An 18946-nucleotide genomic window follows, 5' to 3' on the forward strand; every position below is an offset into this window, starting at 1 on the left:
GGAGGATTACCTGTGGAGAGAGGAGATGGGGGTTTACCTGTGGAGAGAGGAGATGGGGGTTTACCTGTGGAGAGAGGAGATGGAGGTTTACCTGTGGAGAGAGGAGATGGGGGATTACCTGTGGAGAGAGGAGATGGAGGTTTACCTGTGGTGTGTTTACCCGAAGGGATGCTGGGGGGAGGCGGCTTCTTTGGTCTCTGCAAACGCACACAAAGAAACACTAAGTGATTTTGCTCTTATGTAATGTCATTAATTGAACACCATAATAACAGTACAAATCAAATGATATTTGCGCATCTTACCTCTTTCTCTACATCAGGTATTAACAGCTTGACAAAGTTATCAGGGAAGACTCCCTTTCTCCCCCCTATCTCTCCCATCCACCACCCCGTGTCAGCACAGTCCTACAACACACAGAATCCACATACACAGGTTAAACACACTAGGCTTGGGCGGTATACCGTATAAACTCTATACCGGGGTATTTTTTAGCCATGGGATGGCTTTTCAATACCGTTGAAACTATTTCAATAATTTGAATATTTGTAGCTACTTTAAGTAAATACCTGCAGTCAACTTGTGCAATACATTAGGAGATAAAGCAGATCACATTCTTCATTTCACCTGTCACATTATCTTACATTAGGAAGCTTAACGTAGTTCCCCACAACAGTTGAGCCATTCATGTGTTTGTGAGTCCAGCTGTGTATTGACAGGGGTCATGTTTTATATTGAAAGTCAACAGTGTTTTTGTTGCTACAATAGAGTGATCAGGGACGTGCATCTATAGTTTCCTACACAGAAAATAAATCAGTGCACCACATTCGGCAGAAAACAGCTTTATTGTCATCAGATGACTACAGAAGAGCGACGCTAATTGGCTGGCAGCCACACAAGTAAATGAGTTTAGTGAAAAAGCAAGGTATTTCATTGCAAAAAATTATGTATGGCCATCACATTTCTAATGTTTATCATATAAAGAATGTAACCAGCTACATTTCCTAATGTTTCGCTTAAAGTTAATTTTGTATTTTACCGCAAAAAAAAATAGGCTGGCTACACCAAGAAAAGTACCAGAGAAAAGTAGTTCCACATCAGTCACAGCGCTGTCTGCTGATAGAATGCCAGTTCGTGAATTCTCATCCGAGTGGAGAAGCGCAACTGAAGCAAAATTAGAAATTACAATAAGAAGCAAGTTAGATCTGCGTTTACCAAACGCAGCAATATATTTCTTATGCATTTTATCTTTTTAGTTTATTTTCATTTGCGCTCGTTAGCATATTTAGCTAGCAGCCTCCATGGAAATTCACCTTTAGTTGTGCTAACTTTGTTAGCATTCTGGTAAAAGATGCCCAATGGGTATTTTGGTGCCCCCTCGTGTAACAAACTGGTAATACAGTCAATTCCAACGTGAGAGAAGGAAAGTCTGGATACAACCCAAGCACAATACACACCGGGGTTGGGGTCAATTAAAATGTCATTTGAAATTGCAATTACATTTTTGAATTCACTCATGAAGGGGAGCATTTATGTTGAATACAAAACAATCTTCCAGTTATGGAATTGTAATTGGACTGTAATTGGAATTGTAAAAGCATTTCATCTTTGGAATGGAATGGGAATTGCCCTATATGGATAGGCCTAAATTGAAATGTTTCTTACAGAAGAAATATGAAAAGCATATGCATAACCATGGCGGCAATTGAAAGGGAACAGTTTGGATATTATGGGATTATTATTATTATGATTTATTTTTTCATTTTAGGGGAGGATCAGCTTAATATTGCGGAAAGATTGTTGTTTCCATCAATGTAATTGTCTGCATCATTCCCGATCCCCCATATATTTTTGGGGTAAATATATATGTCCATTTATATACACATATGCATACCTATATAGATATACATACTCTTTTTTAGAATATACCTTTATTATTCCCCGCAAACCCCACCACCCTTCCCCCTAATTGGAGTAAACTAATAAACAATAACACTTAGGCTTCTACATTCGGTTTGTACATCTTATACACATTTTACAACTATCTATTTTACAGTAGTTATATTTTGTTTGTTTTTAGTCCTTCCTCTTTTCCTGATGTTCGTCCAGTTTGATTTCTATTTGTAACTGAGCTATTTCACAAAATGTATGAACCTATATACATTCTACAGACCCCGTATGTTTTCCATTGGTTATCTTGTTATTAGTCCCACCCTTCAGCTCCATTCAACCCCTCCCATCTATCTCTTATCACCATCCATTTTGGATTTCTAGCAGCCATATATTTTTCAACTGTGATGTGATGCTTCACAAACAAATTGAACCTTTCTATTCTCATAGCGTCTACAGATTGTTTTGGCTAAAATAATAATTATATTATTGATTGATTGATTGACTATGGCTTTTCAAATCACCCAGTATTGCTATCTGCAGCATTAGTTCTAGGCAAATGTTGCAATTCTTTAGCCATTCCTGTACCTGTGACCAAAAACGAGCTACATATGGACAAAACCAAAATAAATGATGTATTTTGCTAGGATTTTCGCATCACAACACTGAAGTGTAAGAGGCCTCCACTTTTTTTAAATGGACTGGATCTTTACATATACTACTTGGGTCCTGTTTCAGTAATAATGATTTTAAACATTCTTGTTGCGTGTCTGATAATCTACCATTTATATAATAGTAATTAAAACATGCTAATAATGGTCCTCTGAATATATATATTTTTTACGGTACTTCTACTGGTATGCCATCCAGCCCTGGAGTTTTCCCAGCCTTAAAGGCTTTAATTGCACCAAGAAGTTTTCCTCTGTAATTTGGCTTCACATGAGTCTTTCTGTACAGATGTTCATTTTACATTATTAATAGGAAAAAAATACATACAATTAGCTTCGGTTAGTGGAGATGGAGGAGACTGAAACGAAAATATATTCTTAAAGTACTTATCTTCCTCTATCAAAATATAATTTGGTGAATCATGCATGTAAGTTGTAACAAGTTTCAATAAAAAAAATGTTGGTAGCATTTCTATATTGAAGATTGAAAAATAATTTGGTGCATTTTTCCATCCAGTTCGCTTAATTTTTTATAATATTTATAATATTACACGGGATATTTCTTGAATAAGTTCCTCCATTTCTTTTTGTTTTTCCTCTAACTTATTCTGTGCCTCTATAGTACCGTTTTTATTGCTATCTAACTGCACTGTTAGTTCTTCAATTTTCTTTGTTAATATGGACTCTTGATCTATATTGCTTTTGTTTTATAGATGAGTACTGAATTGCATGGCCTCTAAAGGCACATTTAAAAGTGTCTCATTCAATAAGGGGATCTGCTGTACCGATGTTATGTCTGAAAAAGACAGTTATAAATTAATCTGTCCTAGTTCTAAACAATGTATCATCCAGTAGACTGATTCAATTTCCAATATCCATGTTCATGTGGAAATTCTGTAAGAGTAACATATATGCCAATTATGTGATGATCTGACCGCATTCTGTCCCCTATCAACACTTTTTAAACTTTTGGTGCCAGAGAGAATGACATTAGAAAGTAGTCAAGGCGACTAGCTTGATTAAGCCTCCGCCATGTATATGTCACTAGGTCAGGGTATTTAAGTCTCCATATATCCACTAATTCCAATATATCCATGACATTCACGATTTCCTTAAGTGCCTGAGGGTGACAGTTTGTAGTGTGATTTCCTTTCCGGTCCATAGAGCTATTTAAGACCGTATTAAAATCTCCCACCATAATAATAGAGTCTAGTGTTGCTTGTAGAGTTGATAAATTCTTATATATATAATTTCAAAGAAGCTTGGATCATCATTATTCGGACCATAAAGGTTAATAGGCCATATCTGTTTATTATGCAATAACATATTTAGAATCATCCATCTACCTTGAGGATCTGTTTGGACTATTTGCACATTTGGATCAAAATGACTGTTAATTAAAACCATCACCCCTTTTGAATTGTTGAATGAGTTTCCTGTAAACAATAGATATTATATTCCTTCTCTTTTAGCCAGGTAAATACTGTATTTTCTTATTATCTGCTAAGCCATTACAATTGTAACTGGCTATACTTATTTCACCATTTACCATAATGAGACACAACTTTCAATTCTATTTATTAAAATATGTTTGTAAACGTACAATAATAATAATAATAATAAATGCCATTTAGCAGACGCTTTTATCCAAAGCGACTTACAGTCATGTGTGCATACATTCTATGTATGGGTGGTCCCGGGGATCAATAAAAAGTAACTTGATGATTGAGTGTCTATATATATATATATATATATATATATATATATATATATATATATATATATATATATATATATATATATATAGTCTATATAGCTGTACCATGATATTTGTATTGCTACTAAGTAAACCTCCAATTGGTCCCCACTAAAAGCCCTCCCCATCCCGAGTTGGGTTGTCATCCCAATGCCCAGCAGACCACCCCCGACCCCACAGTGCCAATTACAGAACAGAAGTAGATCAACCGCCAAATACATTTCCATCGCCCTCACCTCGATTTGTATTATATATAGCCATCAAAAAAATATATATTTTTTAAATCCTGTTTCTTATTTTCCATAATTAGCTATTCATATTTGTAGTAATGTAGGCAATTTATGCAAATAATTACCTCTCACCAGTCTCACCATTACCAAAATTACATTATTACAAGCAATTATTATATTAGCGAACAATTATTGTGAATCATCCTATATTGTCCCTAACATCTTTCACTCCTTCGCAACAGTTGTGGGATACGCACATACACACACACTCATACACACCCCCACACACACACTCATACACACCCACACACACACCTCCACAAGCACACTCACACACACTCATACACACTCAACCCTTTCCCCCCACACAACCATAGGCTCACATTCTCAACAGTTCCACCATCCCAGAGCCCAACTCAAGAAAGGTCTTGATTTATGAATGCATATACAGTTGCATGAGAAGGCCTGCAAGACTGTGCAGAAATGGAGAGATTTTATGAACCCCTTTCCCTGAAACACAGTCCCCCGTATTGACCATAATTCGCAAGCATCTCCATGCAGTCAGACTTTTGATTTTGTACCACCAGGGACATAATAATATACCCCCTCTCTGAATGTCCAAGTGTGACCCCCTCCCCATGGGTTACTGCAGCTAGTGTTGCCAGCACTGCCACTGCCTGGGTGGGGGCACCCCACCGGAATCCCCACCGGCTAGGTACAAGGTCGTCAAGGTTCTCATTAGCAGCTTTGAGAATTTCCTTGAATAGTATGCTCTCCCTTTAGGGTGCTTTGGCTTTGCAGGACCAACACAGCCAAGCAGGCTCAGAATCTTTAGGGAGCAGTGCTGCTCTCGGTCTCTGACCGCATTTTGGCTGTATACAGACCGCTTACAGCAGGCCCATGAAACAGTTAGGGACTTCTCCTGAGTCTCTGGGTCATTCAGGTGGGTGTCCAGGGTATAGGGTTGTGGATCGTTCCATCAATATAGGATCATAAATAAATAAAGAAGATGTAGAATTCATTATAAAAGTATATCCATCATCTGAACAACATTGAAAGCTCCCTCACACCTCCGCTCACAGAAATACATTGGTTCTGGGATATGCAACCATTTCCTTTCTCACTCAACGCCACACTCTCCCAAACATAACACAAAAACACACACTCCACCATCCACACATACTGTGCCTTCTGTTTACTGAGCGTTTATCTTCACCATGTTGAATTAGTGCTTTTGTGTTCCAATTAGTTCTATTTGAAGATATATAGAAAAGCCATATTTGTTATTGTATTATTACAATCCATAACCGGGATAGAATTGTGTTTCATTATTTTCCTGGTCTATAAGAACTTTTATAATTTTAAAAATAGCCATGGAGTCATATTTGTGTCTCTGAACAACTGGTTATCAATATAAAGTTTATTGACGAAGAAAGCTACTCGTTTCCTTTTAATCTAGTTTCCTTGAAAATTGGATACAGAACTGTACGCCGCTCTGCAATGTCCTTCAGGAACTGGTCATTCAGGTGAGGACACAACAGTTCACCTGACAAGACTGAATCCAAACATTACACTGTTGACCGTGTGATCATTTTACATTTACTGGACTTTTTGCTGCATTTGCTGATAAAGAAATCTGAAAATGTTCTGGATATATTTGGGGTAGGTGCAATCTGGGTAAGGTGGGCATCATTTGAAGGTGTGTTCTATTGCCAACATGACTAGCTAAGTTATACAATACAATATGAGATGGAATAGTCTTTGGTGCGTATAGAAAGGTGTGTATAGACTCTTCCTGTTCAGGACTCACAGGTGTTTGACTTGCTTGTATGACATCAAAGCCGTATTTATTATAATCCTCAACGTCTCATCTTTCAAAATATATAGTCCTTTTTTATTTACATAATTTTCCTCAGACCAAAAATGTGCAAAAGTTGCCCAGTTAGCAGGAGGGATGGGAGCAACTTCTTGGCGTGCGGTAATCAAGTTCAAAACGGCTGTCAGTCAAAACCCACACAGCGCTGTGAACCGAAGAGCCAGAGCTCTGACATCATGTATAGCATGTTACTGTATAGCCACTGTGCTCCAACTTAGGTGCTTATTAGTTCTGCCATTTTCAACCTGTATACGGGTAAGAGTAGAAAGAGATACTTGAATTGGAATTCAATATTTATACATCTCCCCGTTAATGGATTTAATGCACTTCAAATAAATAATTTACTCCAGAATTTGAATTAAATGGAATTTGGAATTTACAGGTAGAGGGAATTGAAATGGAATTGAATTTGTGGAATTAACCCCAAACATGACACACACATGCACAACCGAATGCATGGACACTCAGAGGTTAGACACACACACCCTGTTGATTATGGTGACAATCTCTCCCTCTTTCATTGACAGTTCATCTTCGTTATGGGCGTCGTACGGGAAGATGACCTTACACAGCTCACGGCCTGGGAACCAATCAGAATACAGACACTCACGTTGAATCCCAAAACTCAGGTATAGTAAAGTAAATCAAGAGACTAAGCAGGTGTGAATCTTTATCTTATTCTAGGTGTGAAACAGGAAGTGAGAGACTGTCTAGAAGAACCCAGGCCCCTCCCTCTCACCTTTCACCATGCGTTCAGGTTCTGCCTTCATGGTTTCCAGGGAAACAGAGGGTGATTTCCTAACCTGTGTCTAGAGGAGAAGAGGGACACACAGGAAACTACATTCCTAGAATACTCCATTTGCGATCAATTCCGGACAGACTGGGCTCTGTCTGTCTGTCTGTCTGTCTGTCTGTCTGTCTGTCTGTCTGTCTGTCTGTCTGTCTGTCTGTCTGTCTGTCTGTCTGTCTGTCTGTCTGTCTGTCTGTCTGTCTGTCTGTCTGTCTGTCTGTCTGTCTGTCTGTCTGTCTGTCTGTCTGTCTGTCTGTCTGTCTGTCTGTCTGTCTGTCTGTCTGTCTGTCTGTCTGTCTGTCTGTCTGTCTGTCTGTCTGTCTGTCTGTCTGTCTGTCTGTCTGTCTGTCTGTCTGTCTGTCTGTCTGTCTGTCTGTCTGTCTGTCTGTCTGTCTGTCTGTCTGTCTGTCTGTCTGTCTGTCTGTCTGTCTGTCTGTCTGTCACACACACACACACACACACACACACACACACACACACACACACACACACACACACACACACACACACACACACACACACACACACACAGCCCGGTCTGTTTCAAACACACACACTTCTCTGTTTCACACTCAGAAGAACATCCCAAATCCCCTCCCTCCCTCCCTCCCTCCCTCCCTCCCTCCCAGTTCCCTCTACCTCCACAACTTCCTCCCTCTCTCTGCAAAATATCGTACACACAAAAGCAAACGCACACACAGCCTGACACGTACCCAAACTCTGTCTCACACACACACAAACAAAGAGAAGAGAGAGAGATAAAGTAATAAAGTGAAGAGAGAGAGAGAGAGAACAAAGAGAGAAGAGAGAGAGAGAGAAGAGAGAGAGAGAGAGAGAACAAACAATGGATTATCATATGCATACACACGCTGGCACTGATCAATATACTCATACACAACAAACACTACACAAGACATACCCTAAACCAAACATGACCCTGCCATCATCCACACAGTCCTGTTATAAATCAGACTCCATTGTAATACAGCGAGAGTGTGACAAGAGAAAAGGAGAGAGAACAAAGTGAAGAGAGAAAGAGAGACAGAAGGAGAGAGAGAGAATATAGTGAAGAGAGAAAGAGAGACAGAAGGAGAGAGAGAGAACAAAGTGGAGAGAGAAAAGGAGACAGAAGAGAGAGAGAGAACAAAGTGAAGAGAGAAAGAGAGACAGAAGGAGAGAGCGAGAGAACAAAGTGGAGAGAAAAGGAGAGAGAACAAAGTGAAGAGAGAGAGAGAGAACAAACTGGAGAGAGAGAGAACAAAGTGAAGAGAGAGAGAGAGAACAAAGTGAAGAGAGAGAGAGAGAACAAAGTGAAGAGAGAGAGAGAGAGAGAGAGAGAGAGAGAGAGAGAGAGAGAGAGAACAAAGTGAAAAGAGAGAGAGAGAGAGAGAGAGAGAGAACAGATTGGAGAGAGAGAGAGAGAGAGAGAGACAACAAATTGGAGAGAGAGAGAACAAACTGAAGAGAGAGAGAGAGAGAGAAAACAAAGTGAAGAGAGAGAGAGAGAGAGAGAGAGAGAGAGAACAAACTGGAGAGAGAGAGAGAACAAAGTGAAGAGAGAGAGAGAGAGCAAAGTGAAGAGAGAGAGAGAGCAAAGTGAAGAGAGAGAGAGAACAAAGTGGAGAGAGAGAGAGAGAACAAAGTGGAGAGAGAGAGAGAACAAAGTGGAGAGAGAGAGAGAACAAAGTAGAGAGAGAGAGAGAACAAACTGGAGAGAGAGAGAGAACAAACTGGAGAGAGAGAGAGAACAAACTGGAGAGAGAGAGAGAACAAACTGGAGAGAGAGAGAGAACAAACTGGAGAGAGAGAGAGAACAAACTGGAGAGAGAGAGAGAACAAACTGGAGAGAGAGAGAGAACAAACTGGAGAGAGAGAGAGAACAAACTGGAGAGAGAGGGGGACAAACTGGAGAGAGAGAGGGACAAACTGGAGAGAGAGAGAGAACAAACTGGAGAGAGAGAGAACAAAGAAGAGAGAGAGAGAGAGAACAAACTGGAGAGAGAGGGGGACAAACTGAAGAGAGAGAGAGAACAAACTGGAGAGAGAGGGAACAAACTGGAGAGAGAGGGAACAAACTGGAGAGAGAGGGAACAAACTGGAGAGAGAAGGAGAGAGAGAGAGGAGAGAACAAAGTGAAGAAGGGAGAGAGAAAAGAGAGAGAGAGAGAGAGAGAGAGAGAGAGAGAGAGAGAGAGAGAGAACAAACTGGAGAGAGAGAGAGAGAGAGAGAGAACAAACTGGAGAGAGAGAGAGAGAGAGAGAACAAACTGAGAGAGAGAGAGAGAGAGAACAAACTGGAGAGAGAGAGAGAGAGAGAGAACAAACTGGAGAGAGAGGGGGACAAACTGGAGAGAGAGAGGGACAAACTGGAGAGAGAGAGAGAACAAACTGGAGAGAGAGAGAACAAACTGGAGAGAGAGAGAGAACAAACTGGAGAGAGAGGGGGACAAACTGAAGAGAGAGAGAGAACAAACTGGAGAGAGAGGGAACAAACTGGAGAGAGAGGGAACAAACTGGAGAGAGAGGGAACAAACTGGAGAGAGAAAGAGAGAGAGAGAGAGAACAAAGTGAAAAGAGAGAGAGAGAGAGAGAGAGAGAGAACAAAGTGAGAGAGAGAGAGAGAGAGAGAGAGAAAGAGAGAGAGAGAGAGAGAGAACAAACTGAGAGAGAGAGAGAGAGAACAAACTGGAGAGAGAGAGAGAGAACAAACTGGAGAGAGAGAGAGAGAGAGAGAGAACAAACTGAGAGAGAGAGAGAGAGAGAACAAACTGGAGAGAGAGAGGACAAACTGGAGAGAGAGAGGACAAACTGGAGAGAGAGAGAACAAACAAAGTGAGAGAGAGAGAGAACAAACTGGAGAGAGAGAGAGAACAAACTGGAGAGAGAGAGAGAACAAACTGAAGAGAGAGAGAACAAACTGGAGAGAGAGAGAACAAACTGAGAGAGAGAGAGAACAAACTGGAGAGAGAGAGAACAAACTGGAGAGAGAGAGAACAAAGTGAGAGAGAGAGAGAGAACAAAGTGAGAGAGAGAGAGAGAGAGAACAAAGTGAGAGAGAGAGAGAGAGAGAGAGAGAGAGAGAGAGAGAGAACAAAGTGAGAGAGAGAGAGAGAGAGAACAAACTGGAGAGAGAGAGAGAGAACAAACTGGAGAGAGAGAGAGAGAGAAGAGAGAGAGAGAACAAACTGGAAGAGAGAGAGAAGAGAGAACAAACTGAGAGAGAGAGAGAGAGAGAACAAAGAGAACAAAGAGAGAGAGAGAGAGAGAACAGAACAAAGTGGAGAGAAAAGAGAGAGAGAGAACAAAGTGAAGAGAGAGAGAGAGAACAAAGTGGAGAGAGAGAGAAAGAACAAAGTGGAGAGAGAGAAAGAACAAAGTGGAGAGAGAGAGAGAGAGGAGAGAACAAAGTGAAGAGAGAGAGAACAAAGTGAAAAGAGGGAGAGAGAGAGAGAGAGAGAACAAACTGGAGAGAGAGAGAACAAACTGAGAGAGAGAGAACAAACTGGAGAGAGAGAGAGAGAACAAACTGGAGAGAGAGAGGGAGAGAGAGAGAGAGAGAGAGAACAAACTGGAGAGAGAGAACAAACTGGAGAGAGAGAGGGAGAGAGAGGGAGAGAGAGAGGAGAGAACAAAGTGAAGAGAGAGCGAGAACAAAGTGAAGAGAGAGTGAGAGAACAAAGTGAAAAGAGAGAGAGAGAGAGAGAACAAATTGGAGAGAGAGAGAGAGAGAGAACAAATTGGAGAGAGAGAGAGAGAGAGAACAAATTGGAGAGAGAGAGAACAAATTGGAGAGAGAGAACAAATTGGAGAGAGAGAGAACAAACTGAAGAGAGAGAGAACAAACTGAAGAGAGAGAGAGAGAGAGAAAACAAAGTGAAGAGAGAGAGAACAAACTGGAGAGAGAGAGAGAGAGAACAAACTGGAGAGAGAACAAAGTGAACAAAGTGAAGAGACAAAGTGAAAAGAGGAGAGAGAGAGAACAAAGTGAAGAGAGAGAGAGAGAGAGAGAACAAAGTGAAGAGAGAGAGAGAGAAAGAGAACAAACTGGAGAGAGAGAGAGAGAGAACAAACTGGAGAGAGAGAGAACAAACTGGAGAGAGAGAGAGAGAACAAACTGGAGAGAGAGAGAGAGAACAAACTGGAGAGAGAGAGAGAGAACAAACTGGAGAGAGAGGGGGACAAACTGGAGAGAGAGGAGAGACAAACTGAGAGAGAGAGGGGACAAACTGGAGAGAGAGAGAGAACAAACTGGAGAGAGAGGGGGACAAACTGGAGAGAGAGAGAGAGAGGAGAGAACAAAGTGAAGAGAGAGAGAGAGAGAGAACAAAGTGAAGAGAGGGAGAGGGGGAGAGAGAGAAACAAACTGGAGAGAGAGAGAGAGAACAAAGTGAAGAGTGAGAGAGCGAGAGAACAAACTGAAGAGAGAGAGAGAGAGAGAGAGAGAGAACAAAGTGAAGAGAGAGAGAGAGAACAAAGTGAAGAGAGAGAGAGAGAGCAAAGTGAAGAGAGAGAGAACAAACAGGAGAGAGAGAGAGAACAAACTGGAGAGAGAGAGAGAACAAACTGGAGAAAGAGAGAGAACAAACTGGAGAGAGAGAGAGAACAAACTGGAGAGAGAGGGGGACAAACTGGAGAGAGAGAGGGACAAACTGGAGAGAGAGAGAGAGAGAGAGAACAAAGTGAAGAGAACAAAGAGAGAGAGAGAGAGAGAACAAAGTGAAGAGAGTGAGAGAGAGAGAGGGAGAGAGAGAAACAAACTGAGAGAGAGAGAGAGAACAAAGTGAAAAAGAGAGAGAGAGAGAACAAACTGAAGAGAGAGAGAGAGAGAGAGAGAGAACAAAGTGAAAGAGAGAGAGAGAACAAAGTGAAAGAGAGAGAGAGAGCAAAGTGAAGAGAGAGAGAACAAACTGAGAGAGAGAGAGAACAAACTGGAGAGAGAGAGAACAAACTGGAGAAGAGAGAGAACAAACTGGAGAGAGAGGAGAACAAACTGGAGAGAGAGAGAACAAACTGGAGAGAGAGAGAACAAACTGAAAGAGAGAGAGAGAGAACAAACTGAAAAAGAGAGAGAGAGAGAGAACAAACTGGAGAGAGAGAGAGAACAAACTGGAGAGAGAGAGAGAACAAAAAGTGAGAGGAGAGAGAACAAGAACAAACTGGAGAGAGAGAGAGAACAAACTGAGAGAGAGAGAGAGAGAGAGAGAGAACAAAGTGAAGAGAGAGAGAGAGAACAAAGAGAGAGAGAAAAGAGAGAGAGGAGAGAACAAAGTGAAGAGAGAGAGAGAGAACAAAGTGAAAGAGAGAGAGAGAGAGAGAGAACAAAGAGAGAGAGAGAGAGAGAGAGAGAGAGAGAGAGAGAGAGAGAGAAGAGAGAGAGAGAGAGAACAAACAAAGTGAAGAGAGAGAGAGAGAGGAGAGAACAAACTGAGAGAGAGAGAGAACAAACAAAGTGGAGAGAGAGAGAGAGAGAGAACAAACTGGAGAGAGAGAGAGAACAAACTGAAGAGAGAGAGAGAACAAAGAGAAAGAGAGAGAGAGAGAGAAGAGAGAGAGAGAGAGAGAACAAACTGAGAGAGAGAGAGAGAGAGAGAACAAACTGGAGAGAGAGAGAGAGAGAGAGAACAAACTGGAGAGAGAGAGAGAGAGAGAGAGAGAACAAACTGGAGAGAGAGAGAAAGAACAAAGTGGAGAGAGAGAGAAAGAACAAAGTGGAGAGAGAGAGAAAGAACAAAGTGGAGAGAGAGAGAGAGAGGAGAGAACAAAGTGAAGAGAGAGAGAACAAACTGGAGAGAGAGAGAGAGAACAAACTGGAGAGAGAGAACAAACTGGAGAGAGAGAACAAACTGGAGAGAGAGAACAAACTGGAGAGAGAGAACAAACTGGAGAGAGAGAGGGAGAGAGAGAGGAGAGAACAAAGTGAAGAGAGAGCGAGAACAAAGTGAAAAGAGAGAGAGAGAGAGAGAGAGAGAGAACAAAGTGAAAAGAGGGAGAGAGAGGAGAGAACAAAGTGAAAAGAGGGAGAGAGAGGAGAGAACAAAGTGAAAAGAGGGAGAGAGAGAGAGAGAACAAAGTGAAGAGAGAGAGAGAGAGAGAGAGCAAAGTGAAAAGAGAGAGAGAGAGAGAGAGAGAGCAAAGTGAAAAGAGAGAGAGAGAGAGAACAAAGTGAAAAGAGAGAGAGAACAAAGTGGAGAGAGAGAGAGAGAGAGAACAACGTGAAAAGAGAGAGAGAGAGAACAAAGTGAAAAGAGAGAGAGAACAAAGTGAAAAGAGAGAGAGAGAGAACAATGTGAAAATAGAGAGAGAGAGAACAAAGTGGAAAGAGAGAGAACAAAGTGAAAAGAGAGAGAGAGGGAGAGAGAGGAGAGAACAAACTGAAGAGAGAGACAGAACAAAGTGAAGAGAGAGAAAAGGAGAGATGCAGGCTTGTCTTACCCTCGTCCTGTGGTTCTAGACACAGCCCTGCTACATCAGCCATGCTATATCAGCCCTGCTATATCAGCCCTGCTATATCAGCCCTGCCAGCCACAGTGACTCAGTGTGTGTGTCTCTGTGTGTGTGTACAGGTAGGTAAAAACCTCTACAGCCTCTCCCTCCCTCCATTACTCCCTGTAGAGCGCTCTCACATGCCTTCATCATTGAACGGTGTGTGTGATATAATATGAGGTACTTCCTGAAACTGAAAGACAGGAAGAGGAGGAGCCTGGAATGGACTTCCTTCCTCCCATTTACACAGACATCGTATACAGATGTAGGCTCTTAACTTGTCGTTTCCCAAACTCGGTCCTTGGGACCCCAAGGGGTACACGTTTTGGTTTTTGCCCCAATACTACACAGCTGATTCAAATGGTCAAAGCTTGACAGGGGGAAAACTAAATGTACACCGTTGTGGTTCCAAGGACCGAGTTTGGGGAATTGTTTTGTAGTGTATTTCAGGGTTAAAAAGGCTTCCAAACGTTTGTGATTTTCCCTTTAAAAATGTCAGACATGATTTACCCTAAAGAAAAATGTCCATTAATTATAATCCATATAATAATTCACATTTCCTGCTGCTGAATAATTATTTTCCTGCTTTAGCAAACTAGCTCAAATTAAAATCCTACATCTATAAGGGTAAGAGTTATTCCACCCAAATATAGATTCTGCCTGAACTATCCCTTTAAGTTTGTGTGCGTGTATCACCTTCTCTCCCTCTGTGTCCATGTCTCCAGATGCAGGTCTCAGTCTGATGGGCTGGTCTTTAAAGATGTCACCGAACCCAAACCCTCGAACCTGGAGTCACATGTTACCAGCACTATAGTTACCATGACAATACTGTTCTAACACATTACACTTATCATGAAACTGTTCTTAAACTACACACACCTTCTTGGGTTGAATCTCTCCTCCGTCACTCTCACTGCCTGGACTGTCTTTACGCACGCACACACACACACAGTACACACACACACACACACACACACACACACACACACACACACACACACACACACACACACACACACACACACACACACACACACACACACACACACACACACACACACACACACACACACACTGTTGAGTTCAACAGAATCATGTACCAATGTTCTTTAAATTGTGTTACATCATATGAATATTGATCTGCCATTTCATGCATATAAAAAACATTTGATCAGTAACCAGGTTTCCGTCCAACCTTTTTATGTGTGTAAAAGTACACGTTGGATACAAATATGTCACGACAGGCCTGACGGAAAACTTTCCAAATGTCAACAAAACTAAATCCACTAGACAAGGTGGTAAAATGGATTATACCAGACATGACAGTGGAGACCTTTCTATATGCATTGATATAACAACCATCATATAGAAGTCAGCTTGGAGCCCTGCGATGGATGACATGTTGTGTGGTCCTCCCACTCCCACTCGTCGGGAAACCATGCAGTTTATTAGACTACAGATGAAATATGTTATGATGAATTTCACAGGGTGGTGAAAGTGCACTGTAATGAGCTTCAGGGTCTTATTCTGGTGACATGATTGATGCTTGACTGCCGTTTGACTCCCATTTGACAAATATAAATCCATAATAATCTCATAATGTAGACTAGACAACCCTCACAGCCTACCCGCACTGTATCTGCGAGCTTTGGCTGGAGTAGAGTTGAAAATGCGATAGAAACACATTGAATTTAAGAATTTTTATTCGGTTTGTGAAAATATAAAGGCAAAAATGACTTTTTGTGTACACTACCTCATCATGCACTGATTTTGATCCTTAACATGTCTCTTTGGTGGAAGCACACCACTGGTGGGAAAATGTGCATATTTACTTTATGCAGATTTTAGAATGCATGATCACCAATTGGATGAAAACCTAGCTTGTGATGGTTTGTGCATGTGCATGGCTGTGATGAGTGCGTGACTCACTGGTCTTGTTGCTGCGTAGCTCCTCTTGTGATGACCTAGTGGATGTGTCTAGTGAAGGGGGCGTGTCCTCCAGCTCTCTGGTGAAGTTGGAGGGAAACATCCCTGTCTTACCGTTCAGACTGCCCTGCCACCAGCCCTCCTCCACCTGAACACATGAAACATCCCTGTCATACCGTTCAGACTGCCCTCCCACCAGCCCTCCTCCACCTGAACACATGAAACATCCCTGTCATACCGTTCAGACTGCCCTGCCACCAGCCCTCCTCCACCTGAACACATGAAACATCCCTGTCATACCGTTCAGACTGCCCTCCCAACCAGCCCTCCTCCACCTGAACACACAAGTCAATATTGCAATGAAACAGGAAGGGAGAGTGAAGTTGTCTGAAGATGAAAATTGAAAGCACAAGGTTCTGGTCGGGAGACCTGCATGTTCTCCATGGTGTAAGACAGCTAGCTCCCGTGGAGGAGCTAATATACATGACTGTGAACACAGTCACTACAGTATTATAATGTGTTTTAACAGATCTATCATGTGGCCACCAGAGGGGGAAGTTACTACAGTAAAGAAAAAGTTGAAAGCGACACACACCCAAACACACAGTGAGCCTCCCCTCTCCCCTCCCCCAGTATGTCATCCTCTCCTCTCACCTCCTCCTGTATGTCAGCCTCCCCTCTCACCTCCCCCAGTATGTCAGCCTCCCCTCTCACCTCCCCCAGTATGTCAGCCTCTCCTCTCACCTCCCCCAGTATGTCCCCCATGCCAGCCTCCCCTCTCCCCTCCCCCAGTATGTCAGCCTCCCTCTCCCCTCCCCCAGTATGTCAGCCTCCCCTCTCCCCTCCCCCAGTATGTCATCCTCCCCTCTCCCCTCCCCCAGCATGTCATCCTCCCCTCTCCCCTCCCCCAGTATGTCAGCCTCCCCTCTCCCCCCCCAGTATGTCAGCCTCCCCTCTCTCCCCCAGTATGTCAGCCTCCCCTCTCACCTCCCCCAGTATGTGGATGACATCTCCTATCTTCAGCTCTAACTCATCCTCGTTCTGGGGAACATAGCTGAAGGAAGCCTTACACCTCCTCTGGTGGGTCTGATCTCCTGGAACACACACACACACACACACACAAGTATATTATTTAACTATTTATTATTATTATTTGTTGCCCACTGCACACATACTAACATTATATATACATATACACACACACACTACCGGTCAAAAGTTTTAGGACACCTGCTCATTCAAGGGTTTTTCTTTATTTTTACTATTTTCTACATTGTAGAATAATAGTGAATACATCAACACTATGAAATAACACATATGGAATCATTTAAACCCTGGAATGAGTAGGTGTGTCCAAACTCTTGACTGGTACTGTATACTGTTGAAGTTGGACGTTTACATACACCTTAGCCAAATACATTTAAACTCAGTTTAACAATTCCTGACATTTAATCCTAGTCAAAATTCCCTGTCAGGTCAGTCAGGATCACCACTTTATTTTAAGAATGTGAAATGTCAGAATAATAGTAGAGATAATTATTTCTTCTTCATTCTTTAATCACATTCCCAGTGAGTCAGAAGTTTATATACACTCAAGTAGTATTTGGTAGCATTGGCTTTAAATGGTTTAACTTGGGTCAAACATTTTGGGTAGCCTTCCACAAGCTTCCAACAATGGGTACATTTTGGCCCATTCTGGTGTAACTGAGGCAGGTTTGTAGGCCTCCTTGCTTGCACACGCCTTTTCAGTTCTGCCCGCAAATGTCCTATAGGATTGAGGTCAGGGCTTTGTGATGGTCACTCCAATACCTTGACTTTGTTGTCCTTAAGCCATTTTGCCACAACTTTGGAAGTATGCTTGGGGTCATTGTCAATTTGGAAGACCCATTTGCGAACAAACTTTAACTTCCTGACTGATGTCTTGAGATGTTGCTTCAATATATCCACATCATTTTCATACCTCATGATGCCATCTATTTTGTGAAGTGTACCAGTCCCTCCTGCAGCAAAGCACCTCCACAGCATGCTGCCACCCCGTGCTTCACGGTTGGGATGGTGTTCTTCGGCTTGCAAGCCTCCCCCTTTTTCCTCCAAACATAACAATGGTCATTATGGCCAAACAGTTCTATTTTTGTTTCATCAGACCAGAGGACATTTCTCCAAAAAGTATGATTTTTGTCCCCATGTGCAGTTGCAAACCGTAGTCTGGCTTTTTTTAATGGTGGTTTTGGAGCAGTGGCTTCTTCCTTGCTGAGCGGCCTTTCAGGTTATGCCGATATAGGACTCGTTTTACTGTGGATATAGATACTTTTGTACCAGTTTCCTCCAGCATCTTCACAAGGTCCTTTGCTATTGTTCTGGGATTGATTTGCTCTTTTCGCACCAAAGCACATTCATCTCTAGGAGGCAGAACGCGTCTCCTGCCGGAGGGGTATTTTTTTCTGAAGTCTTGGCTGATTTCTTTTGATTTTCCCATGATGTTAAGCAAAGAGACACTGAGTTTGAAGGTAGGCCTTAAAATACATCCACAGGTACACCTCAAATTGACTCAAATAATGTTCATTAGCATATCAGAAGATTCTAAAGCCATGACATAATTTTCTGGAATTTTCCAAGCTGTTTAAAAGGTACAGTCAACATAGTGTATGTAAACTTCTGACCCACTGGAATTGTAATACAGTGAATTATAGGTGAAATAATCGGTCTGTAAACAATTGTTGGAAAAAATGACTTGAGTCAGGCACAAAGTAGATGTCCTAACCAACTTGCCTAAACTATAATAATAATAATAATATATGCCATTTAGCAGACGCTTTTATCCAAAGCGACTTACAGTCATGTGTGCATACATTCTACGTATGGGTGGTCCCGGGAATCGAACCCACTACCCTGGCGTTACAAGCGCCACGCTCTACCAACTGAGCTACAGAAGGACCATTATAGTTTGCTATCAAGAAATGTGTGGAGTGGTTGAAAAACAAGTTTTAATGACTCCAGCCTAGGTGTATGTAAACTTCCGACTTCAACTGTATGTATATATATAGTACTGTTAATATTGTGAATAATTCCTTTAGTGAACGGTAGAACCAGGAATGTGTGCACGTGTGTGTGAAGGACAAAGGATAACCTGACACTAAAGCCTATCACTCTAATAGGATCTGTGTATGAGCAGGGGGACATTAATCTACCTAAGGATGTGTGTGTGTGTGTGTGTAGGGGGGGTACCTTTCCTGGCTGGTCGAAGGTCAGGCTCAGGTACAGGGCTTGTACTGCCATTGGACAAATCAGATTTAGGACCCGCCGCTCTCTTCACCTCCTTCTTCATCTCCTG

General features: G+C 42.0%; 1 protein-coding gene across 3 annotated transcripts in view; it reads right to left on the reverse strand.

Annotated features, from left to right (window-relative positions):
• Positions 1-18946, reverse strand: part of LOC124039537 (SH3 domain-containing kinase-binding protein 1-like) — a 34671-nt gene that overhangs the window by 3593 nt on the left and 12132 nt on the right. For all 3 annotated transcript variants that reach the window (XM_046355620.1, XM_046355619.1, XM_046355618.1), the window contains exons 3-11: positions 18841-18943; positions 16603-16709; positions 15619-15763; positions 14569-14621; positions 14386-14475; positions 7157-7226; positions 6903-6997; positions 303-404; positions 146-197 (exon numbers count right to left, since the gene is read on the reverse strand). In XM_046355620.1, coding sequence (XP_046211576.1) covers positions 146-197; positions 303-404; positions 6903-6997; positions 7157-7226; positions 14386-14475; positions 14569-14621; positions 15619-15763; positions 16603-16709; positions 18841-18943 — 817 coding nt within the window. The remainder of the gene's footprint in view (positions 1-145; positions 198-302; positions 405-6902; positions 6998-7156; positions 7227-14385; positions 14476-14568; positions 14622-15618; positions 15764-16602; positions 16710-18840; positions 18944-18946) is intronic.

This window comes from Oncorhynchus gorbuscha, linkage group LG07, assembly GCF_021184085.1.
Source record: "Oncorhynchus gorbuscha isolate QuinsamMale2020 ecotype Even-year linkage group LG07, OgorEven_v1.0, whole genome shotgun sequence".
NCBI lineage: Eukaryota > Metazoa > Chordata > Actinopteri > Salmoniformes > Salmonidae > Oncorhynchus > Oncorhynchus gorbuscha.